This window comes from Ambystoma mexicanum, chromosome 11 (genome assembly GCF_040938575.1).
Source record: "Ambystoma mexicanum isolate Mex_15411 chromosome 11, UKY_AmexF1_1, whole genome shotgun sequence".
Taxonomy (NCBI): domain Eukaryota; kingdom Metazoa; phylum Chordata; class Amphibia; order Caudata; family Ambystomatidae; genus Ambystoma; species Ambystoma mexicanum.
This window is the reverse complement of record NC_090934.1, coordinates 188,427,652-188,453,576: the sequence shown is the minus strand read 5'-3', so window position 1 is coordinate 188,453,576 and position 25,925 is coordinate 188,427,652. Positions and strand designations below refer to the sequence as shown.

Here is a 25,925-nt window from a genome sequence, read left to right as displayed (position 1 = left end):
ATACTTCTTCGGGTCCAGCAGACAAGACTAGGCGGGCCAGTCCAGACAGTCATCTCTTCACTACGCATCACGTTTACGGAGACCGCAGCTGTCCGGGTCCAATCGACACCCCTGTGGGGTCCAGGTGAGCGTAACATTACCTGTGAGTAGCGGTTCCTACGTTCGTCCGCACTTCCATCAGCGCTCAACGGTTTCTCCATCTCCGGAAGCACTCCGCGACCTGCAAAACAAAAGGACAGCAGATTAATAACACGCACTCAGCAAGCAACGGGTTCTACATCGCGCGACGCTTCCTGCAATGGTAACAAGCTAAAGACACCCGAATCCACTCACCTGAATAACCGGTCGCTGGGTTCTTCACTCCGGTTCATCAGCACACTGCATCCTGAGGAGAGAAAGACAGAAAAGGCAGGTTAGCAACTAAGTCATATTTATCGGCGCTGCTCTTCACGCTAAACCACTTCCCTCAGCATTATTGCCCGGCTCAGCAGCTCCTCCACCAATAACACATGTGGAAGACAGAAAGAGACTTAATTCAACATCGAAAAGACAGGTGAAGGAACTGAACAAAAAAGACTTACCTGAACGTTATAAACAGACAAACAGAGTTGGTGTCACAGCTGGACTGGACCCGACAGAAAGGACACAGGACCAGTGAAGCAACTAGGCCCTCAGACTGCCCTCAACTATCACGTGCCCCTGAACAGAGACGCAGGATAGAGAGCTCAACATACAAGGAAACAAGGTGAGGCAGAATCTCCAAGGGAAGGGGATTGGTCAGTGGGAGGCGGGGGTCCCAATCACAGACTTGTTACCTAACCTCCATCCTCCTGTCATAGCATCAGTCCACCAGCCAACACACAAACAAGGCGAAGGGACCGGGATAGTGCACAGCCTCTCATCTGGTGTCGTGTGGCGCTCCTGTGGATACCAGGTGAGTGTAACAGAACGCGAAGCCTCATTTAAATATCCACCTGAGCGTCATGGAAACATCAGAGACTGACCAATTAGCCCAGTTACTGGGAGAATTACAGGCTGAAGTACACTCCGCCGGGCAAGAAACCAATGCCCTTAGAAGGGAGTTGATAGTCGCTAAGGACCGTACCGATGAACTAGCCAGGCAATTACTCCAAACGTAAGCTGGTCAGGCCCCATTGCCAGGAACATTTTTTTTTTTATTATGCATATTAGCCAAACAGAATTTTGACTTTTTACACAGTATTGCCAGGAACTGTTCCATCAATTTCAGCCACACCCGTCAATCCAGTACAAGTTGTCCTCCCTGGGGCCGTTCATTTGGCCCTCCAGAACATTTCACCGGGGACCCGAAAAGGTACGCAGTGTTCATGAACCAGTGTTGCCTCCATTTCCTTTGTAGACCCGGAGCCTTTCCGAATGACCAATCACAGGTCGCCTTTGTTCTGTTGTATTTGAACGGTACTGCCGCAGATTGGTCCGTACCGCTAGTAAAACAGGATGATCCACTATTGCGAGATTTTGGGGGATTCCAGCATGAAATGGAGAAGCTGTTCGCTCGGCACACTCAGGGACAAGCTGTGGATAACAAACTCCTGTCTCTTCACCAGGGCAGCCAAGATTTGCTGACATAAATCCCCACCTTTAACAGACTTATCGTGGAAACCGGGTGGCCGAAAGAGAAAAGAACCACGTTATTCCATCGAGGACTACAGGGAGAATTGAAAGATGTCCTAGCCCAGGTGGTAGACCCACCAAGGGACTGCGCTGAATTCATTAACCTCGTTGTACAGCTCGACCACAGGCTGCAAGATCGAAAGACGGACCGGGCCAGAACTGACAATCGTTCTATGCATGTACATCCTAGGGAGAATAATCCATGTGCATCGGACAATGCTTCAGAACCCATGCAAATCGGGGGGTGCACAGTCCACTGACCAAAGCTGAAAGAGACAAAAGAAGGCAACAACAACTATGCCTATACTGTGGGAAGTCCGGTCATTTCCTTAGGGAATGCCCAGTGAAGCCACCTAGGAGAGTGGTCGGAGCTACCGAAAAAAAAGGAGGAGGAGATCATGAGTGTGAAAACTCCCAGGCCCGGCAAACGTAGAGGTCCATTTGTCGAGCGAAAAGGAAGAGCCACAGACCTCGCACCTTGCACTGCCTGTGATATTGATTAGTCACCAACAACCATCTCAGATGCATGCCGTGGAGGCTTATATTGACAGCGGAGCCGTTGGTAACTACATGGACCAAGGCCTGGCAACAAGGATGAGGCTTCCACTTTGTCAGAAAATGACAACTGAGAAGGTTACCACCGTCGACGGCACGGAAATAGCTTCGGGTCCTGTCACTCAGCTCACAGCAGAATTGATCCTTCTGTGCCAAGATGGACATAGGGAAACTATAGCCTTCGACCTCATCAAGGCCCCTCAGTTTCGGGTGATTTTGGGGATGCTGTGGTTGGTTGCTCACCATTCTAGCATCGACTGGCGTGCAAAGAAACTAACCTCTAGTGACTGTGTCCACGCCTGCTACCAAGTAGAAATGCCAGTGTCCGACCCATCCACGCCAGCTCAAAGTAAAGAAGCAGCAGTTCTAGGAGCAACAAGTATGCTGCCACAAGAATACCAAGACTTCCAAGATGTGTTCCAAAAGGAACAGGCCAACACTTTACCCCCTCACAGGCCATATGACTGTCAGAACGACCTTGTACCCGGTGTGCGGATCCCATGTAGCCACATTTATGCACTCACGGAGCCAGAAAATCTCCATCTGAAGTCATACCTGGATCAATATCTGGCCAACGGATTAATCCGCCCGTCGAAATCCCCAGCAGCCTCACCACTGTTCCTCGTACCCAAAAAGGAGGGGGACCTCAGAACATGCATCGATTACCGCGCACTTAATCAAATAACTGTAAAAAACCGCTACCCCTTACCCCTGATCCGGGAACTGTTGGACCAGGTCAAAGATGCCCAGATATACACCAAATTAGACCACAGAGGGGCATACCATCTCGTGCGGGCAAAGAAAGGAGATGAATGGAAAACCGTCTTTCGTACCAAGTATGGATTGTACGAATATCAGGTGATGCCGTTTGGGCTTTGCAACGCTCCCGCCGCATTCCAATACTTCATGAATGATGTATTGCGGGAGTTGATTGACATATGTGCCCTAGTTTACATTGATGACAACTTTATGTATTCCTCGTCTAAACAGGACCATGTTAGGCACGTACGGTCCGTCCTTCCAAAACTCCGTCAACATCAGCTATACGCAAAACTTGAGAAATGCTCCTTCCATGTCACCGAAGTGGAGTTTTTGGGTTTCGTCCTCACTCCCAGAGGGGTCCGATGAGTGTGCACAAGGAGACGCCATTCTCAACTGGCCGTCTCCGTCTTCGATCAAAGGTCTCCAAAGTATGCTTGGTTTTGCAAACCTTTACCGCCAATTCATCCCAGGTTTCTCGCAAATCGTACATTCGATCACGTCCTTATTACGAAAGAATAACAAGCGTTTCCAATGGACGGAAGAGGCAGAAAAAGCCTTTCTGAAACTTAAGAGAAGGTAATAATACAGGGCGCCTGACTAGGTCCTGATATGCCCAGGAGGGTAAACGTATATTCAAACAAAAAAAATCAGGATGGGAGACCCACACTTTTGAGATTCAGGATAATTAAATTTAATCTCTGAATTTTGGTGATGATACATATAATATATCAATTGTTAACATAATAACAGACAGACGGACAGTTGTACTTTTGATATGTAGGTGTACCACTAGGTACCACCCTCAAGAGTGTGGAGGGTGCAAGCCTTCTGATGGTGCAAGATCTCTTGGATACACAGTTAACAAGGGTTTACAACACAAGAGTGAATGCATCCCAGGACCTCAGTTGGTCCATGGATATTGTCATAGGGAGAAAACACAACAACAGGTGTGTACAAGTATGCAAGGGGTAGAGTTGTGCCATAGATCGACACTGTAGTGTTTCGGCCACAAGGTACGAAGACTGGACATAGGTGACTGAGATGGCCTTCTTCAGGATGGAGGTGAAGGGTGAAACACTGTCCGTGGGGTATTGTGAACCGGCAAGCGGTGCGGCAGTAAGGGCTTCTGAGGGTCTTCAACCATGCGGGAAGTCAGGTGAAGACGGTGGCCCAGTGGCCACTGTTGCTGATGGAATTAGTCCAAAGAACCATATCTGGAACCGGGGTCTACAGATGGCGGTAGCGTCAATCAATGGCGCCAGCAATTGGTTACCGGAGCAGATTGCTGGCACCATTGATTGACCTCGTGTATATATTGGAAACCAACACCTCCAGTATGGCAATGGGGGCGGTTCTCTCCCAGAGGGATCCCGGGAACAGCCAATTACATCACGTGGCATTTTGGTCACTTAATTCACCGCACCTGAACTTAATTACGCAATAACAGACAAAGAACTCCTAGTGATCAAGGCAGCCTTTAAGGCTTGGCGGCATTACCTTTTGGGCGCTAGACATACCATCACTGTAATTACCGACCACCGGAACCTTCAATACCTCAAGACGGCAAAGGCTCAATCATGTCGTCAACTTTGGTGGGCTTTATTCGTCCCGGAATATGATTACATAATCACCTTTCGACCAGGAGTTCGAAATGGAAAGGCAGACGCCTTACCCCGCATGGGAGTCGATGAAAACGCATACTCGACCCCAGAACCCGTCGCCATCATACAAGGTGACAAGTTACTAGATCTCACACCACAGTATCCTTGGACGAACTACAATAGGAAATTCGGCTACTAATGAGCACCGAGGCATTACAGGAATGGGCCACTCAAAATGAACAACGCACAATCAAGGATCAGTTCCTGTATTCAGGGGACGTTTGTATCTACCAAATAAAGTACTTCAAGAATGAGTCGTCTCAGGTTACCACAATTCCCTGATGGCATCGACAGTTTATCCTATCATGTGGCATCTGTGCGCAGAATAAATCCCTAAAGCAAAAACCTGCGGGTCTCCTTCAGCCCTTGGACATTCCACCTGCACCCTGGCATACACTCTCCCTTGATTTCATCACCAACCCATCCCCCTGCCAAGGATTCAACACTATTTTAGTGGTAGTCGACCTCTTTTCAAAAATGGCCCATTTTATACCGCTTAAGGGTCTACCAAATGCATCCAGCCTGGCGAAGGTATTTTTGGAACAAATTGTGCAACTACACAGACTCCCTTCCATCTTTCAGACCGAGGCAGCCAGTTTGTGTCTAATTTCTGGAGGAAGAATTGTGCAATGGCCCAAATTGATATCCCTCTATCCACCAGTCACCATCCACAAACTGATGGTGAAACAGAACGGACGAATCAGACTTTTGAGCAATATCTACGGTGCATGTTACATCAAATGGAAGGAGGCTGGAAAGAGGTGTTGTGGATAGCCGAATATGCCTATAACAATTCGTTACACTCCAGCACTGAGCAAAGTCCATTTTATACCATGTATGGAAGACATCCTCGTACTTCGGAGTTGGACGTCCCCGCAACCTTGGAAATGCCAGCGTTAAAGACCATACATACAACTATAACCCACACTTTCAAAAGAGCGGCAGAACACCTGATCCAAGCCAAAGAAAGACAGAAAAAATTCTCTGACCAACATCGACAAAGAGCCCCAATCTACCAAGTTGGAGATGAAGTCTGGCTAGCATCTCGGCACGTACCTGTGTCCTGCCCACCTTTCATTTGCGGGTGTTTGTGCAGTTCTGGCGTTCTGGATAGGTTGGCGTTTGCCTGACAGATCTATTTCTATCCATCCTGGGAGGCTACAGTCCATGCCAGTAAGCCGGAAGTTGCTGTGAATGAGAGGTTCTTTGTCAGTCTCTTTCCCCATTTGCTCACTGTATTTGTTTGCTGCTTCGTTGGATTCTAAATCTTGCATCAAAAGAGAACTCTAACCAGAAAAGAGGCAGGAAGGTATTGCGTGATTGACAGTGGTACCAACAGTATCAAACAAAGCACACTCAGGGGGATTAGGGACATAGGCCCCCATCTCCCTCATCACGCCTCAGGGGTAGGCTAGGCTCTGGAATGCACCCTAGTAGGCTGTCTGCTGGAGGTTGGCAGGGGTCCCTGTGCCCTCTGACAGGGTCAAGCCCCTGACCCTGTCACAAGTGACATTAACTTTCTTAATCTGAACCCTACTGAGATGGACATTCTGATAATTGGTCCATATCTGCTTCTCTGGACTCCCTTCAATTGAGTATGATCAACACAGTTGTTTAGTCCCACAGGTAGGAAAACATGGGATCCCATTGAAGAAGAATTATTACTAAGCCCATAGATGGTAGCTATTGTAGAGACGGTTCTACACTGAGTTTTTAGCTGCTTTGCATACCGGCGAAAAAATGCAGCAATGGATGCCCTAGAAAATGGGCTTTACCTACTTCTCCTAATATGGTTCCATTTGTTAATATCCCTGTAAAAATATCGCCATACTAGAATGGTGCCATATTTTTGCAGCGATTTTAACCCATTAAACCTGCGGGGGACACCCCTGCAAGCCCCTTATTATTTTAAAGAGAGCGGGGGACACCCCTACTCCCATTTACCCCAAATATTATCTGCACTAATAATATCACCTATGGCCGTTCCTGATGACAATATATGTGGCGATATTATTGGTGGGGAAAATATTAACTGATACCCCTAATATATCTAATGCATCAGCTGCAGAATGCAGCTGCTAGACTGCTGCCAGATATTCATGGTGGGTATCACATGTCTCCTACTCTTTGACTTTGCACTGGCTGCTGGCGGACTAGCACATTAACTTTAATGCTATATATATGGTAAAGTTGGCCTTGTACAACAATGCTTGATAATTTCCACGAAGTCATATCTTTCCGGCGCGACCCTAATCATCCTCTGATATCATCAAATGACCTATTATTGGCAGTACTGGTATTTTGTAGAGTTTAAAGATCGTTTCATATTTTTGCCTCTCAAATTTGAAATACATTTCTAATCACTTTCTACCACATATGTGATATTTGCTAGATGAAAAATCGCCATAAAACTTGGTTGCGCGCCTTTATCATTGGACAATTTCTCTGAAGCACATGTTGCACCACCCTACAGGACGCATGGCACCAAGAGGCCTCTAGGGGCAGGTGTGGTTTATAATTGTGTGGTTTATAATTGTGTGCTAACATCTGATAACATGACAAATAAACTGCACTTGCAAAAAATACCCAAAAAAATTTGAAATGCAGAAAGCCATTGCATGCATCACCAAAGTTCTTCTATGGTGAGGAACATCTACAGTTCTCCTTGATAAATACAGAGGCAAGGGCTTGAGCTCCTTCAGGGCGGGCTTTTTCACTAGGCACCCTCATATACCGTTGGAGGGGTGGCAGAATTTCACAGCTGATCTTTACCTGCTATGATTTCCATGTCATGTCACAGAACAATACCATTTCACCACATGCCCTCCGCTTGACAAAAGTACTTTGGGTTGTCAGGTGGTGAGCACCTCCAGCACTCTTAATTTGGTGGTCCCTGTCAGGCTTGTTGTGCCCTGGCTCACCATAGTCCTCCTACCATAGACCTGCATGAATATCTGCTGTGGGATCTTCAGATGAATATCAAAAAGCATTTCTAGGTTATTTGCTGATAGGGTGAGGGAGGGTATGGTTCCAAGAGGGGAAAAAGCAAAAGGGCAGACACGAAGGAATGAAGTTACCAAGGTAGATGATTTCAGTCTTCACATTCTGACTGCTGATCAGAAAAACCTGTTTAAGAACACAGAGAAACTTGACTGGGCAGAGCTTCAGGCAGGGCTTCTCAAAAGTGGATAAACAGAGGACTGCCTCCTCCAAAGAAAGGGTGGAAACAGGTCAAAAGATGGTGAGGCTTCGGAGCTCAGTAGGCAAGTGTGGAATTCAGGCAGTTGGATTTCAGTTCCTGAATCTAATCACGCATTTTTCCTGATTGTATTCGAGAAATAAGTCAGCCATTAGGGTGCACAGTTCCCGGGAGGGGAAAATCCTGTTGGTGCAAGCTTCTGACATGGAGCACTCATCTGTGATGGAAAAGGTCTCTGTCTGCACATTTGTGCAGATGCATTCAGAAGAGTAACATTTACAGGGAAAACAGTAAATATATATAGCCTGGTTTCAGTTGTGTAGATCGCATTATAGTCGTCATCATAGTGTAGCCACTGCTTGTGTTCTTGCTGATGATTCTGTTTTTTTAGTTAGGAAAGTTCCATTGTAAACCATTGAATGGTTCTCAGGGGAAGAACATTCTTCCGATTAGTTCTAAGGGGACAGCACTGCCAAGAGCATCACAAATCCAATTACAGAATTCAAGCTCAGCAATTGTAGGGCCTGTATTCCAAGAATTTAGATCACAGGTGGTTTAGGTAGTAATGAACAGGGGCTGGATAAACCTTTGCCCAACTAGGAGTGGTTGTAGACACAGGAATGGGGCAAGAGGATGCAAAGGCCTTCGTAATTGCATGGGAAAATCAATCAGGGGTTGACCAGCTCAGGGAACAGTGGAACAGTAGTGGTCACCTCTATGAGGCACCACTAGCCTGAAAAGATCAGGCCAGGTGGATGTCCTGCACTGTGGGTGGGTTATTTGGCCATTGTGTGAGGTCATCACAGTTATGCTATCCATTTAATTCGGGAGACACTAGTCCACTTGTTGTATCTTGCTTGTGCAAGCGATGACTGCCAACGCTCCACTGTGGAATGTCATTGTGCGTAACCGTTTGTTCTGACAGTTTTTCAGGTGGTCACGGGTCCCACCTCGGATGTTTTGACCTGCGTGGGGTCTTCTAATATCAAATAAACTTAATAATAATTTATTTAAATGTGTTACAGTTTAGTTAATAAACTTTACACATACAAAAAGATAGTTAATCAGATTTTAGTTCTAAAATCAAACTATTATGACATTGAATTAAATCACATCTTCACCATAAAATAACAATTAATATCTACTTTTGGTAAAATGAGATTAAACAATAAAATAAGTCCAATCTAAACCTAAAACATGTCTAAAGTATACCATCTTTCCTAAAAACACTAGCATAGATAAAACTCACATTGGAAATATCAAAACAGAATGATAAAACAGCTCAGAACATCACATTATTAGTACACATATTGCCACAGTCGTCAATGATCCTAGAGTGAACAGGGTCATAGGTTGTAATATAATATAGACAATCTATTCATATCTTGATACCTAATTTTCCCTCTCTCCTAAGCCAGATGTTATATAGAGCAGTCAAGGCTCGTATATTCTCTGAATTTAAGCAGTGGTGCCAAAATAATGCATCAGAGATTGAAGTCAGATCATGTGTATACTTTCCAATGTGGTAATGAATTACATCCGTCAAACTTCCACATTGTGTCAGAACATGTTGTGCTGTCTCCAAAACATTGTCTACTTTACACAATATACATGACCGTAGTTCCGGCAGAATTTGCTCTCTCCTACCCGTGACCCAAAGGGTTGGAAGTTGGTCCAATCTTAATAGAAGAATAAAACGTTGCAATCTTTTAGAGGGACATAAATTTAGGTAGTCTTGCGGTTTCATAAATGAATAAAGCCTGTATTTCACAAAGTCATAGCTTTTCAATGTGCTAAGGTGGGCAAAATTCTCCAGCCAGTCCCACATTTCAATACGCTTGTCTAGAGCCATCTGGACCTGCTTAGAATACCCTCCTTCACGCCAAGACCATCCTACATCAGCAAGATATTTTATCATTTTGACTGCATGTGAGAGGGAACTTTGCTTCCTGCATATTTCCTTATTAACTATAATCAGTAACGGATTCCTTACTCCACTACGCATTTTTATGAATAACCCAGATCTCTTTTTCATCACAATGGCTTTCAATGATGGTATGCCCAATTCCAGACGTATTATAGCCATTGGAATTCCTGGTGCTAAACCCAGGACCCGCCGCCAAAATTTCCCTTCTATGACCTGAAGCCAGCTGAGATCTACATCAAAAAGAGCCTCTAGCCCATAGGTCATCATGGGTACAACAACTTGTAGATAGAGTTGGTGTGTGCCCAATAGCGTAAAGCCACCTTGTCTATTTGTAAAGCTAGCAATTAACGCTGTAACCTGTGCTGCACGCGTACCCCGGGCATGTTTGCATGCAGCATATTCCCCACTAGTCTCAAAATCGATACCCAAATAACGATATTGCAGAGCATAGGGGATTATGATCTTGCCCACCTTAAGGTTCACACGTGCTACTCTTTTGTAGGTAAATCTCAAAACCCTAGTTTTATCAAGGTTAATAATAAGGCCATTGTGTTTCGCGTAATCCCACAGAGCTGTAGCTGATCTACGCAGACCACTGATCGTATGATCGAAAATGACCAGGTCGTCTGCGTATGCCAATACATTACAAACAACATCCCCTATTTTAGGAGGGCAGTTATGGGCGGATGTTATAGCCATAGGTATATCATGGACATATAGATTGAAGACCAAAGGGGCAGCCACACATCCCTGTTTCACCCCCCTGTTCTGCTGTACTTTATCGGTCAGATGTCCCTCTTGATCTAGTTTAAACCTGACTGTAGTGTTGTAATGCAACAGTCTAAGGTAGTACAGAATACCAGCGGGGCAACCCAGGTCAATAAGTTTAGACCAAAGTGGTTCTCTAGGGTCTCTAGGGATTGTGTCAAAAGCTGCTTTAAAGTCAATGTACAGTGCATATAGCGGTGGTTCACCTTTACTGCGAGCCCTGGATCTTAACAAATTCATGACCATCAAATTATGGCTCGCCGAATAACCCTTCCTAAAGCCACATTGGAAGTCGGACAAAATATTGGCCTCATCAGCCCATGATTGAAGCTCCCCAAGCAGTAATGAGGCAAACAATTTTCCTGTTGTGTCTAACATGGAAACAAGCCGATAGTTACTGGGATCTAAACGATTACCCTTTTTAAAGACAGGTATTAGTACTGCCGTTTGCCATGAGCTTGGTATTAATCCCTGCGCCATTATCTTCTCAAACAGTATGGCCAATACGTTCGCCCAAAACTTGGGTTGATTTTTAATTACTATGTTGGCTAGACTGTTCGGTCCCGGTGCTCTGGAAGATTTAAGGGTCTTTATCTTATTGATTATGGCCAAATCAGAAATGTCAAAAGGCATATTGGGTACCATAGTAAACTGAGTGCAAGACTCTTCTTTATGTAATATAATATTACGGCCTTGAAGGAAATGTACCCATTCCGCAGCTTTAATAGGATTTACCAATTGGCCCTTTGTTGGCTCCTTGGCTTCACCAAGGAGTGACCATATGCTGCGTGTATTTTTGGAGCAGACGGTCTTTCCAATTTTTGATGCGCTAAAGTATTTTCCGCAGATCTTATTTTTTTAATAATGGCTCTATATTTATTTTTAATTTTCCTAGCAGCTACACGAAATTCTTCAATAAGGCCTAGCTTTTTCTTGTTAATACGCAATTCCCTTCTCCGATCCCTCGTGGCATCTCTGATCTTCTTATTAAACGAAAGGGGCCCACCCACAGGTCTAATCATACTCGTAATAGGTACCGAAGCATGTTTACAAGAAAAGACCTCTTTCCAATTTTCTATTGATTCAATCGACATAGCATTGAAATCTGGTAAATTGGGCCATTTATCTATCTCAAGAGCCGATGATGCCTGTATAATATTCTTGGCCGACCACCTGATATTTGAACCTGCTTTATTCACCCGGACCATGCCCATATTGCTCTTATCAGGTACTCTCTGTTGGATATTTAAAACACATCGGAGTGCAGAATGGTCACTCCATTTATTGGATGACACAATCATATCGTCAACCAAAAGGAGCATATTGGGGCTCATGAATATGTAATCAAGGGTACTACTGTACAACCCATTGGACCAAGTGTATTTCCCCGGGTGGTCGCAAATAGTGTAACCATTCAACATTTCCAGGTCCCATTCATCGAATAGTTGGCGCCAACGTGGCCCCTCAATGTCGGTTTTAGTGTGTATTAATAGACGTTTCTCTCTTAGCTTGGGATTTTGTGGGTCTTCCCCTCTCTCAGCAGACATACAACAATTAAAATCTCCCACAACGATTACCGCTCTATTTCCAGGTTCTACCGACCAGGAGGCTAATAATTCATGAAGGGCATCTTGGATTGCTTCACTTAATAGGGCCTGGGGAGGATTATATATATTTATCAATAAAAATGTCTCCATGTTATCCTTAGATCCATACTCGATCTCAACTGCCAGCATGTTACTATCTACATTACATGATATCCGCCTTGAAGACAAAAAGCTAGCCACTCCTGTCAAAAGCCCTCCAAATGGTCTACCTTTTTCACCCTTTTTAGCAAAGGATTGATAGTTTGTGTAACCATCGAGTAGTAAACTGTCCATTGCCCATGTCTCTTGTAGGCATATTAAACTATGTTTCACCACAAAGTTTACAAAACCCTCCGGTATCAGCAGATGTGCAAATCCTCTACAGTTCCAGGACAGCATACATAATACATATATAGATACTAATCTCGTATCTGCTTCACTATATTACAACACCAGTCCTGGCTTTAACTTTGCATTCTGGGACTTGTAGTCTTATGTTTAAAATAGAGAAATCCAGGACTACAAGTCCCAGAATGCAAACTTAAATCAGGATTGGACTAGCGTCTCCTGAATTGAAACCCTGAATGGAAAATGTTGGCATGTATGTGAGTCAGAGGCAACATTAAGCAAGGTTTTGTTAAGAAACGACACGTATGGCAGCGTTGCATTAATGAGGTCCTACATTTCAATTGAAAGCTTATTTAAGTAGCAGACATTGAGTAAGAGTCACTGACAAATACCAGATGTTACTATTTCAGTTCAGCTTCATCACATGATAAGGTGCTTGGGGTACCTGGTGGGTTGATGGCTGACCTCGTAACAGGCCTTGCCATTAAATCACCTGAAGTGCTGAGTAGTTTGTGAGGTTTGAAAAGAGGACAGATAAGATGAGCGATAGCCCTGCAGCTTCTTACCTGCCGAGTTAATGCAGAGAGCAGGGTGCCATGTCCCATTTCTGTTGTTACATTCAGTATTTGTAAAGGAGCCAAGTCTCCTTTCCTATTGTACTAATTTCTGTGGGCTGCGCTCCACGTGTTGAGGAGGCGGGGCTACCGCCCAAAGTTCAGTGGACGTTTATATTAAAGAAGGTTCAGACGTGCTACATTGGTCTCTGTGAATTATTTGTTTCGTGTCCACATTACATGTGCTTGCCATATTGTGAGTACTGCATAATACTGGTCTAAAGTTAACACAGCGATGGTCGTTATGGTAGTAGCTGTTGTAGGAATAGTATGACGCAGTCACAGTGAAAGTAGTATTGCCTTCATAGTAATAGGGTTAACTACCAGTGAAGAAGGGTCGAGCGTTTGTGGCCCACATTATGAGAGAGTGTGCCTTACATTCAGTCTGGGTCCTGACGTGAGGTTGTGCTGGAGAGGTTTATGGGTGTCCTTTGCTGTGAGGTGCATGTATGAGGGCCTTTGCAGGCGGCCTCGTGTCAGTGAGGGGAATAATCCTTGGAAAGTGACGTGTATTCGCAGCATTGGCTAAGGGTCAGGAAATGGAGATGTCTGTAAAGCATGCCCGACCTCTCACTCCCTAATTGCCCCTTTCCTTTCCCCTCTCTGTAGCTGGGAACGCCACATATCCCTTGTGCGCCGACGAGGCCGCCTGTGGTGGTGGGAGCTGCACCGCGACAGTGGGCTGCTATTGTGAGGATCCTCCCACCCAATGCCTTCCAACTGCAGCTGACGGTTGTGACTCATCAACGAACCCGCCCACCCCGTGCTGCCCCGAGGGGCTCTTCTGGTTTCCTGACCTACAGTGCTGCTCAGGTGAGTCTCTCTGGAGGAGGAGCGGGTACGAAAACGAGAAGAGCGTAGGATAAAAGGTACAAGGAAAGTGTTGCTTTCCAGTTTCTGTAATGTTCATAAAACAGATTATTAGTTCTTAAAAACAGATCAATGGAACAGGTGCATGACGGTTATTGTTTCCAAACCTTTTCAAGAAGAGATTCAAAGAGAGGAGAGCTCAGCAGCCCCCTGGCTGGAGCCGACCTTGCCTTCACCATTCATGGACTCCAGATATGTTCATAAGGGTCACAAGAGGATGGTGTTGCCCCAAGAGGTTCTGAGCTGGCAAGGCATGGCGTGTCGGCAGACGCCCTTACTTGCTTGCACAGGGGATTCTGGCTGGTTCATGTTCACTTTCACATGTTATTGACATTGCAACATTATGCAGAATATTGCAGGACACTATAGATAATTCCCCCGGTTGCTTCCCTTTGTTATATTGCTTTTATACAAACCCTGTGTCTGTCGTATGGGAAGCCGTTCACGTAAAAATTACACCTTTACGAATGTGAAATATTGAAATGAATGCAACATGCATTGAAATGTGTAAGGCATGCGTTGAAATGAATAGGACATGCAATGACACCCATCAATGCACGCCACACTCATTTCAATGCATGTTGCATTCATTTCAATATGTCACATTCGTAAAGGTGTAATTTTGACGTGAACGGCTTCCCGTATCTTCTCAGCTTTCTGGAGTATTCTGCCATTGCAGGTTTGCTTGTTAACGTTTACATTTGTTGATATCACGCAATCCTGTGGACAAATAAAGCTCAGAGGAAAGTAATAGTCTTCAGTACTTACGAAATCGAGGCAAAGAATTGGAAAAACCAATATTGCTGGATAAAGCATTGCAAAGGCCGGAACCTCCAGTCTCCTCTGGTCCTCTGTATGCTTATTTTTACTGAATATCATGCAAACATGGCAGAATGAACTGCATCTGGGCATAGGGATTGGAGGTGGGGCGTAAGAATAAATAAACTATATAAAAAAAAGAAAGCAGAAGAGAAAATGCTCCAGTGCTTTACGAAGCAGAGGCAAAGAAGTGGAAAAACTATTGCTGGGTAGAGTATTCTAAAGGTGGGGGCCAGCAACCAAGAACCTACAGTTTTCCTCGAGTCTCACATCTGGTTTTTGGAATGAATAAGGTGCAGGTGTCATGAGATCAAAGCCACTGCATGGACTTGTAGAGTTGGATTTTGGTTTAAAGCACAGAGGGACAAGGCCATTAAAACACTTAAAAACTGGGCAACAAAGTTTAAAGTGGTTTACAACCGAGACTGTGGAACTGGCTACAAAACAACGAAAGGTTATGAAAGTTGAAAACAGCTTTATATTTGGGCGCTGCAGCGAACAGTTTAGATAAACTACCGAAATATCTAGAGAAATTCCATTCAAGGAAACATCGCAACAGATTTTTAAGGCTTCGTGTAAATACCTAGAAAACCAAAGAGAATCTATATAGTAGACACGATAAACATATAAGTGACAATTGCTGTAAATTCTGTAAACTCTCAATTGAATCAACGAAACATCTAATAACTGAATGTGTCGAATTAACAGGTTCCAGATCTTTTCATTTATTGAAATATGCTCTGCAAAATGGTGATATGGAAGATTGGTGGCTTCACATACTATCAAGTCGAAATGTGTCATTGACATGTGCAGTTGTTGACTTTTTGGATAAGAATCTGAATGATGATGAGAACATCAATTGAGGAGCTTGAATTGATTTGAGCTTGCGATGAAGGAATTTTAAATTGTAATTAATGTTGGTTTGTAAACGAAATGTTACAAGTAAAATAAAAAAAAGTGGTTTACCTAGTGTAACTAGTGAAGAGCTTGTAGCAATCCAGAGGCATAGTGGGACTCGGCAAGATCATAGATAAGTCAAACTCTAGGGTTCAGGTCAGACGGTGGGCTCTCTAGTTGATACTTTGGAATTCCAGCATATAAACAGTTAGAATAATGACGTTTTTAATATTTTAAGAACTGACAACTATTTGAAGTTCAGCTCTAAGTAAATAGGAGTGGATCCTGTAAATCTACAGAAGCTTGGTTAAAATGTGTGATCCTCTTTAAGAATTTAAATGCAGCACTTCTTAGATCTAATTGTGCACCAATGTACACTTATTTTTGAATGCTTGTCTTTGAAGCGTAACATTAGTGCTGTGTTTTACATAGCTGCCTTACCTAGTATTCGAGTCATTTGATAAACCAGCTGACAAGTGACCATACAGAATAATTCCTCTTTGAAATACGCTAAGTAAAAACTGTAAGATTCCCTTGCAACCATTGCACATGGAACAAAACATAGTTCCAAAGAGAAAAAGTAGTCTGGCTAAGTACATGATTTAACCTTCTCCACAATGGAATGTAAAATGTAAGAAAGGCAACCCACTGTTATATATATTAGTGGGTTTCTTTAAGCTGCGACACAACTATTTTATGAGAACCAGGCACATGTTTAATAGAGCGAGCTGCAATGAGGTGGATTAAGAGGAACGTTGATATAATTCACAATCAGGCGTTTCGACAAGGCCCCTACTATTCGTTGTGACCAGAGCCCGCAGACGGAATATCTCAAAAACAATGTCATCCATGGCCTGAGGGGGGCGTGGTGGAGATAAAGCAATTAACATTGTGAGATGGGAGGACTGCATTACAGTCCAGCTTTATGATCACCTGGGAATCTTAGGCTCTTTCAATAGAATCAGCCATGTAGAAATGCTGATGAACAAACTAGCCAATAAGCATTTAAGTGGATTACCCCAATTCTTTCAAACCGGATGGATGAACTCACCAGTCCACTGTCAGATAAATCCCATTAGGTGTCCACCCAGGGATACAGCCTCTGGCCTCTCTTCTTCAACATCTACATGGTACCCCTGTTGGACATAATCAACAAACAAGGACTTACATGCTCAAGCACAAAGTGTGTGCAGACTCAATGATCTGCCAAACAGAGACCCAACACCTTCAACTGCCCCTTGGCCGGAAGAGATTGGCGCTTGCCCTCAGCTCAACGAGGCAGTAAATAAAAGTGGGAAATTATGAACGATTTAATTTCTGTGAAACCCCTAATCAAAGCACTGATCTGGAACTTTTTCCACTTACGATGCATCCAACCTTTTATGCCTTCCTACCTATCTTTTCCATACAGAACCCTTATGGTCATCGTACTGGTACTATTGTGATTGGACTGTGCCAACAGACTCTACAGAAGTTCCCTCATTACATAGTGAGCTGGCTCCAGAGAACACAAAAAGCCTCAGAAATACTGTTGCTAATACAAACATAGGCACGCATCATCCGTGCTCTTGGGCCCATGCACTAGACTCATATAAAATGCAGAATTAAAGACTCTGGATTGTGCATCATGTCACCCGTGGCATAGCCCGGTAGCAATTGTAGCCACGTTCACTTCTTCTTTACTGGGCAAGATGCTACTGTCGACTTGGTAAATAGGATATTTAAAGGTGGGATGGCATGCACTGTGATGGCAACAAATCACTGGAACATCATCCCCAGACAAGATTCCCTACAGGAGGACCACTGAAAACCTAGCTCTTTTTCAAGACATGCGATTCAAGATGTGTCGGGAAATGGCCTCTGGCGTCTGCATGGGTATTCTTGGATTTGGCACATCCTGTGGAGATTGAGGCAACGGGTCCCCACAGTACGCAGACAAACGGTGCCTTCCTCACTATTGAACCTCACACAGCAGGTTGAGAAACCACAATCCCTACAAGTCTGAGTGCGTATGTAGTAGCTCCATCATGACTTGCGCCTTCCTGAACGTGAAACGGAAGACACATTCCTCATTCATTACTGTGAATAAAAGGAGCGGAAGATCGGTAAGCAACGCCCCTCAACTGTACATTGTGGCTAGTAAGCATCTTTGTTTTTTTTAATTCCTATTTCCTGCGTTACAGACCTTTGCCTTCTTCTTCAACCACTTTCTGTCTTAGCCCTCACCTTATGCGGGATTTCCTGGTTGTGCTTTCCCGTGTTTATAGGGACCTTGCGTGCCTCTGGATTGCCTTTTCGGATTAACCCTTATCTGTTGTGTTTACCTGGATCTGCAGGAACCATTGCAACTAGATCCGTTCCTGTTTTCCTGGACTTCCTCAGGTTTGACCTTTTGAGTGACCTTCTCGATCTTTGTGGCTATTTCTCCAAAGTGGTGCCTGATCTCCTGTATCCTGGATTTCTTACCTTCCTTTAGTGTGCGTCCTTGTGCTGTGCGGGTCAGGTCTCTGCGTGCCTTGGACATTTTGTGTCTCTTGGCAACGACATTGGGCGGTTCTCTGGCCTATGGACTCTGAACTACTTCTGGTAGGAGTATTTCATATTATCCTAGGTGTAACTGTATCTCAGCATCGCTTCCCAGGTAGGAAGGATAATTTAGAGAATGGAGGGAGGTGAGTCACATTCAGTGTTCTTCATGAACTTAATGCTGGTTTCCTCTGGTCTTTCCTTCTAGTAAAAATGCTGTGCCTCCTACCTTTTCATCTGAGTCGCTATCCTGGTAGTTTATTACTATCCCAAGGGTTGTGCTTTCGGAAGGAAAGTCCCCAAGTATAGGAGACCCACTACTGGTCCTCTTTTTGACCTGGGTCCATATTGGGTTTGTGACAATAAGAAGAAAAATACCCCAACTGCCACATTTATGAAGCAGAGACTAACAGACTACTCAGACCCACAATAACTATGCTAATGGATCCCGTGACATCTACCGGACATCACCACATACATTGGATAACACACTGGTACTGCATTGTCTAAAGGGCAGAAAACAAGACACAACTGTGCATCTTGGATAACCCCCATCAAATTAGATATACCACCAACTGGTCAACAGTCATTAACTAGATGCCTCAGCCAGCACTAATTTAGACCAGTGGCGTAACACAAAATGCACAGGCCCTCAGTAAGCCATGCTGAATGAGTCCCTCCTAAGCAACTCCAAGAAGCAGAGGCCACACCGCCGACTTGCGGGGGCAGCCTGGATCACCACGCATCCACAGTGTGCATGATGATCATGCTGCCGCTGAGAGGTGCTGAGCGCTACTATATACGAAAGATGTAGGTTTTTTAATCGAACCTTACATCTTTCACCTAGCATAGGAACAAGGGGGCTCACCAATGTTGACCAACTGGCAGTAATTGCCACACTGATGATTTTTTGGTTTTGGTATACCAATATGAATAAAAAACCACATGCACCAACAATTCTAAGACTGGACCTTGACTTATAACAAAAGGCTTAACTGCCAGAATTTTGGACAAACTAATCCAGCCAGCGAAAACACGCAATCAAAAGTTTGTCTTCCCAAAAAGCATAAATTAATTTACCTTCCAAGGTTTGTGAGTTAGTTCACTTCCAGTGCGCCCTTTCTTCTTGGTCTGTGTTGTGATCAGCGTTCATACACTGTTCGTACGATGATTACCACAGATACTCCCCCATTATTCAGAGTTGTATGAGGGGGGAGAGAGAAGAGAGAGAGAATAGGAATCACCCACAGACAACAAACTGTATATACATGCCCAACTGTACCAGCCATCATTGTACTTGTGCAGTCAAATTATTATTTGCATGCCAACAGTGGAGGCTGCTTTCAGTGTGTGGGGGGAGGGGGGGGGCAGTCGGACAGTTCCTGACGGGGCATTGGCATTGTACATTATTCAAGGTCAATGGTGACACATGAATTAGCAGGCCAGAGATCCCTGGGTAATGTAGGAGGCATGGGTTATCTCCTCCAAAAAAACATTTTAAATGAAATTTTGAAATAGCACATTTTATGTCAAATTTTTTTAGGCAAATGGGTGAAATAGCCTTACAATTTACAATTACTTCTCTAGTAACGCAGAGCGGAAAGTGGGAGAAAGTGGTCTCCGGTGCATTGACAGTCTGTTTATTATTTCCCTGAATGGAGGCGTGGCTCTGCCATTTGACCTACAGAACGAGGACTGAAATGCCCATTCTCAACGCGCAGCGGGAAGTGGAAGAAAGTAGTCTCTGGTGGTCTGCAGGAGTCGTGCTATACAAACTGTTGGATGCCCTTGTTACACGAGTAACACAAACCCTAGCGTGTGATTAGACTGCTATCTCACTGTGGCAGTGACTGCGGGGAGTTGTTCCCTTTGAACTGCCCTATTTGGTTGATCTTGGAAAGTAAGAAATCGAGAGTGAAAGTGAAGTGACGTAAGAGCCGTGCTTGGTGTCTCATAGCAGGCGCTCTACATTTGAGGGGGTGTGGAGTGGAGGGGAGTGAGGCTTTACCAGCTCTCCTTTATCCACCTTCACTGGCCCACGGGGCTCCAAAGAACTGGAGGGAGCCATTGGTGGGCTCTGGGCATTCAACTTTGGGCGCATGAGCACAACTGGGCGCATGAGCACAACTTGATAAATGACAAGTGATAACTGAAAACTGAGAAGGGTAGACAACGAAGCACGCTCTTGATTAAGCACAGACCTCTGAAGAATTGCACTGAGGAAATCTCTCTCTACATACTATGCTCCATTCTCACCCCCATACTAGGCGACCGGTTAAGCACCAGGAAATGGTTAATGAACTGAATATAACCAACCCGGTCCAAATTCATGGGCCCATTTACCCAGTCAACTCAACACAAGGGTCTCTAAACCCGCAACTGGACATACCATCGTCTGAGAACATTGGCAGAATTAGATTATCTTGTAAGGGTGATGATGTTGAAACTGTCTTGGGGAGAGAGGTGGAGATATCTCTCGGTGGGGAGGAGGGAGGGCATAACACCATGCCATTGTCAACGGCAGAGTCTGAGGCCCAGACATTAAGCTGGGTGGAGATTCGGATTCGGATCAGGAACAGTACCTAGAGGGGGTGATTAATAGCCCCAAGAAACATATGGTGAAGGAGGGCACGACTTCAATGATGGAGTAACTTGGTGTAGAGGATTGCTCATACTTGGAAGAAGTGTTGAATTGTCAAGGATTTCAATCAGGCGACGCACACCTTGGTCTCGGCCCAGAATGCAGCGCGCAATTGAAATGCTTTTGGTATAGATTAGATTCAATATTGAGATGATATACCACTCATATCACACCCCCTTTTCAAATACCCCGGGTTCCAATGGACCATGAATCAGGCTTGTTGATAAAATATAATATTTATTTATTTGAAAATTAAAAGAAATCATACAATTTTTAACATGTGGCAGCAATCACCAGTGGGGTGATAAGAACAACAGGAATGTAAGCAATGCACTTAATTTACCCTTCTATTGACACATCCACAAAACACCAGGGAATAGGAGCACTTTTTGAATTTAGGTAAAATAGCTCTTGAGTTAGAATTTCCCCCGGAAGTGTTCCCTCAACCCACAAATAATCAACTTTAAGTGGATAAACAGAATCAGCAGGTAATCAGGAATGATAGATGGAAAACAGAATTAAAATCCGACTTTCCCTCCCCAAACAAGAAAGAAAACTGATTTTAAACCCTTGCAATGCTAAAAATGACACTCGGATATGGATGAATAAATGAATGAATGTGTATAAAACTATTCAAACAAAAACAATTCTTTACTGGAGCAACACTGGAAAGATACTAGCAATCACAAGCAATGGATTGAGCAAAAGCATACTATTTGAATTTACATGGAAGATTGAAAACAGTTTATAATCAAAATGACACGTAAAATTAGCAAACTTTTGCCATTCCCGCCTAAATTTACCAAAACGGTTTTTAATAAAAACGGGTGAAATATTGTAATGCGGTTTTTGTGTTGGGGTGTAACTCTGGATCCTAAGTACAATATGGAAGTGAACTGAGGTCTCTAGCTGGTAAATTGAGTGAGTTATGCAAGATCTAGTGAGGTGCGTTTTTGAGAAAATGTAGGCGGGAAAAAAGGAAAAGAAATCAATTTTGACAAGGACAGTTTTACTCTACACTAGGGCATTCAGGCTAGGCTACCAGATTGAGACACAGTAAGCTCCGATGTTGACTCGTGAGTTCAAGCCTAGCACCTCCGCACCTGCCCTGGTGGACCCAGCCCGATCGCTCGAAACAGGATTAATAGTTTAGGGTTTTACAAGACAAAATTATTAAAGATGTTGGCGCTAGCGCAAGGAATCAAAGACAAGGTGGCAAGAATGATTTTGACAATATTACAAGTTATTAGGATAAGTATTGGATGACTTGGAGATTGGGATGGAACAAAGCAAGGCATGGTATATTATGAATTTCTCTGGCTCCTTTTGATATTCACAGTCCACTTTTTGGATTTTGGACAGTCAGCGCTCGGGTCACCCCACGGATCTGGTCTAACGAAGGACAGCTTGACAAAATTAGCGGGACCCGATCAGCGGGGCAGGTACTGGATACCAAAGGATAGTTCTTCTGGACTGGCAATTCTGGTTACTGGATACTGTAGGTCAGCTGGATAGCAGGATGGCAGCAGGCATGCATTTAGTGAGCAGCTAGCCAGGTTAATTCAGGATTCTTCCCAAAACACCACAGCGTTTCCCTTGGTTGTTGGAATTATTTTAGAATTGAGGCGCAGCTGAAGCAGGATCAGCAATGCTTGGCCTTGTGGGTGTGATCTGGAGTTTAGATGGATAAATGCAAGATGAAGACAGGAACAGGACGCCGGCGTAGGAAGTCAGGAATAAGTGTCTCCTTGTGTGTTGTCAGGGGCTCTTATTTATAATTCCAGGTGAAATCATCACAGTATATGACAGGGGCAGGCTTTACTACACACGCCTCTAACAATAGGATTGAGCAAGTGTAGAAGTCTCTGCCTAGCTCTTTGCTGGTTGGATCTCAGAAAAATGATGTCATGTTTATGGGGTGATATTTACAGTGTCCAGAAACCTCCCAGAGTTACTGGAACTAAAATCAAATTTTGCCACAAACACATATTTACACAATTGCAACCTTTTAGTAAATCGGATACACAGGTTACATATTTTATTTCCCTCACATTTCAATCCAAACCCCAAGTCTGTGAGGCCTGGTTTCACTCCTCTAACAGTTTTTTGCACTTTTCACAGGGATTTACATTTCTCCAAATTCTACAACTTTACACATGAGTGGGGATTGTCATAAGGAAGATATGTCAACATTTTACATTTGCAACATGGATGCTTTTCTGGCAATTCCACACATATCACCATTTCTGTCCCCTTGGTGTCACTACATTCTACCACATTTTAAACTAAAGGCCACAAATTTACTTTTACACTGTGAAAATTCTACATGGTTACCAATTTTGGTTGCTGAGTTAAGTCTTTAAAGTTTCCTTATGGAATAGTCTTTAGAACAAAGGGGAGTCACTGTCTGTCATTTTTTTTTCTTTCCAGCTGACCCCAACTGGCATTTCCTTTCAAGCAGGAGGGGGGGTTCCTTCAGCCTGATTGAAGTTTTAGGGTCTTTCACACCTCCGGCTTCCTTCCCTAAGAATTGCAGTGTCCTGGGTTCCAACATAGACAAATGTCTGCTCCACCCTATAATTATCAGTGGGTTGGCAGGATCTGCTGGGAGAGATAGCCCTTTTGGCAGAAAACCTGTTTTTCAACTTGGTAACTCAAACCACCCTGGGTTTAACATCTTTCACTTTTGACCTTAAATCCAGAATTAAATAAGCCTGTTACATCAAATAACACATGTGATATATTCTCCCCAGTAATAAACCCCTTTAAATTTCTAAAGACAAGTGCAACTTTTATTTACCAATGTACTGTTTTAAAACACATGCATTCGTTTTTCCTTATTTTGCAGGCAGCCTATTTTCACGTGGTGCAAGCTGACATTTCTTTCTTTAATTCGGTTTTGGGCAGCTCACTCAGATTTCCTCAATGTCCTTGCAGCTAAAGTAATTTTTCTTTGAATGCATGAGTTTTATCTGAACACTGGTATATGAAACTGACCAGGCTCAGATAGTTAAAGTTCTTTTGAAGACAGTTGATGTTTGCTATATTGTAAAGAACATGAATGCGCGTTGCCGTGTTAGTTAAAATAAAGATTCTTGTTGATTTCTTTCCAAGCTACTTTGACAGGGCCTTCCATTCAGGAATTATGCCCAGTTTTTCTGAGGCACAATTAATCATCCTGGGCCTGGCAGGGCCGTTTTCATCACAGTGGTTTCAGAATGCACAGATGCCAGTAGCATAACACAGCATTTTGAAAGGCTGAAAAAGGTTTCCTTTTGAAGGGGAATTCCTGGCTTTTGCAGCAATGCAGTGCTGCTTTCACTTGATTCCATATGTATGTCTCAGAACACACTGGCACGCTCCTGCAGTGTGTCCCCTGTTTCACCCCGCCTGAACTGTGGGTGACAGGATGATGCAGCAATCTTTTTGTTTGTTAAAAATATAATTTTGAGATACTAGTGCGAACAGGAGCCAGCGCAGCCATTTTGCTGTGTCTTGCACAATTGCAGCAAAGTGATGTGGTAACGCACAGCTGAGTTGGTCAATATATCCCACATAATAGACCTGACTCCCCGGACTACGCTACCCTCCTGGTGAAGGAGGGTCGAATGTCTTTTTTTTTTTGTCCCCACAACCGTCCGTGACCATGGTATCAAGGCTGGAGCAGCAGCATATGGCGCTTGCAACTAGATTAGCCAGGGATGCAGAATTTCTTAATACAACACGCTCATTTCATAGAAGGGTTAGTGCGTTCAATGAGAGGGCAACTTCATCTACTGGTCTGTTGGGGAATCACCTGGGATCCCCCACTTTAATGGGCATTGTTGTTAGCCCAAAGGAAGGGCCTTGATTTGTATTTAATGGTGATAACAGGGCTGTAGAGGACGTTTCCTCTCAAGCGGCTCAACCAGGAATTGAGGTCCCCAAGGTGCCACAGGTGCGGCAGGCATCTCCCTTATACTCTCCACGGAAAACAATATCAGACTCCTCAGTATCAAGTGACTCCCAATCTAACCTGATACCTTCTATATTGAGTTCTCAAGAGATGGACTCCCAGTTAAGAAATGGAGGGATGAATGTGGTGCAAATGCAAAACTTGATCATGGCATCACTTGCAGGGGCCATGAATCCCTTCATGAAGCTGTACGAGAATTTACAAGAAACTATCAAGGATCAAGCCACCCTCCTGGCAATGTCCCACACAAAACTGATTTTCTTATAATCTTTTGTGGGTACAGTCCAGGTGAGACTCGATAAAGAGGCAGAGTTGACAGCCCAGTGGCAGGCTAGGCTGTTTGATCTTGCGAGAGGAGATATCATAGAGCAGTCTATGATGGCTGCTATTTTGGAGCAGATAAAATGGCAGAGACATCTGACTGAGGCACAAATAAGACCTGCCCTGCCAAAACCCAGGCTAGGGGAGCAAGCTCAAATGGACCAGAATTCAAGTCCTTCAGAGGCTCGAGAGGGAGAGAAGAGGAAGGAGATCCTATCTTCTAGGGTACGGCCTCCTGCAACTATAAATGTTCTTACTCCAAGATCAAAGAGCTCAGTTCTGTGCCAGGAGCATTAACTAATAAAGGAAAGGTTCCTTCAAGGGAGAGGTCCTCATATAGATCCGAGTGATGAAGTACTCCTTACTGAGAATCTACAGAACCTGGACCCTTCCCAAGATGTGGATGTTAATTCAGGGGATGCTCCTAAAGTATTTGCTGTGTTTGGGGAAAAAAGACAAATTGCCCTCAGGAGAAATAAATTAAAACCCATGTCCTTTCCCCAATAAAACAAACAAAAAATCAACAGGTGAGTAAAAATGGGCACCCTAGTGGTTCGAGGGCGTTTTTACGAAATCTTACGCTCCCGAATATACGCAAAGGGGAGATCAACTCGAAGAGTCAGTCATTCATAACCAAAAAAGGAGAAAGGGAGACAGCGAGCTTGCCACTACAGGAGGTCCCAGAAGAAGACATAGGGCCTCATTACAACTCTGGCGGTAGCCGTGCTGTTAAAAACGGCATGGCTGCCACCGAAGTTGCATTTTTTCCGGCACCCGCGAATGGGCAAGAACCGGGTCATGCTGAGCTCGGCGGACCCGGTAA

General features: G+C 44.2%; 1 protein-coding gene across 2 annotated transcripts in view; it reads left to right on the top strand.

The window, feature by feature from the left end:
* LOC138503207 (pancreatic secretory granule membrane major glycoprotein GP2-like) overlaps positions 1-25,925 on the top strand; it is a 964,255-nt gene that overhangs the window by 86,385 nt on the left and 851,945 nt on the right. For both annotated transcript variants that reach the window (XM_069622794.1, XM_069622793.1), the window contains exon 3: positions 13,683-13,886. In XM_069622794.1, coding sequence (XP_069478895.1) covers positions 13,683-13,886 — 204 coding nt within the window. The remainder of the gene's footprint in view (positions 1-13,682; positions 13,887-25,925) is intronic.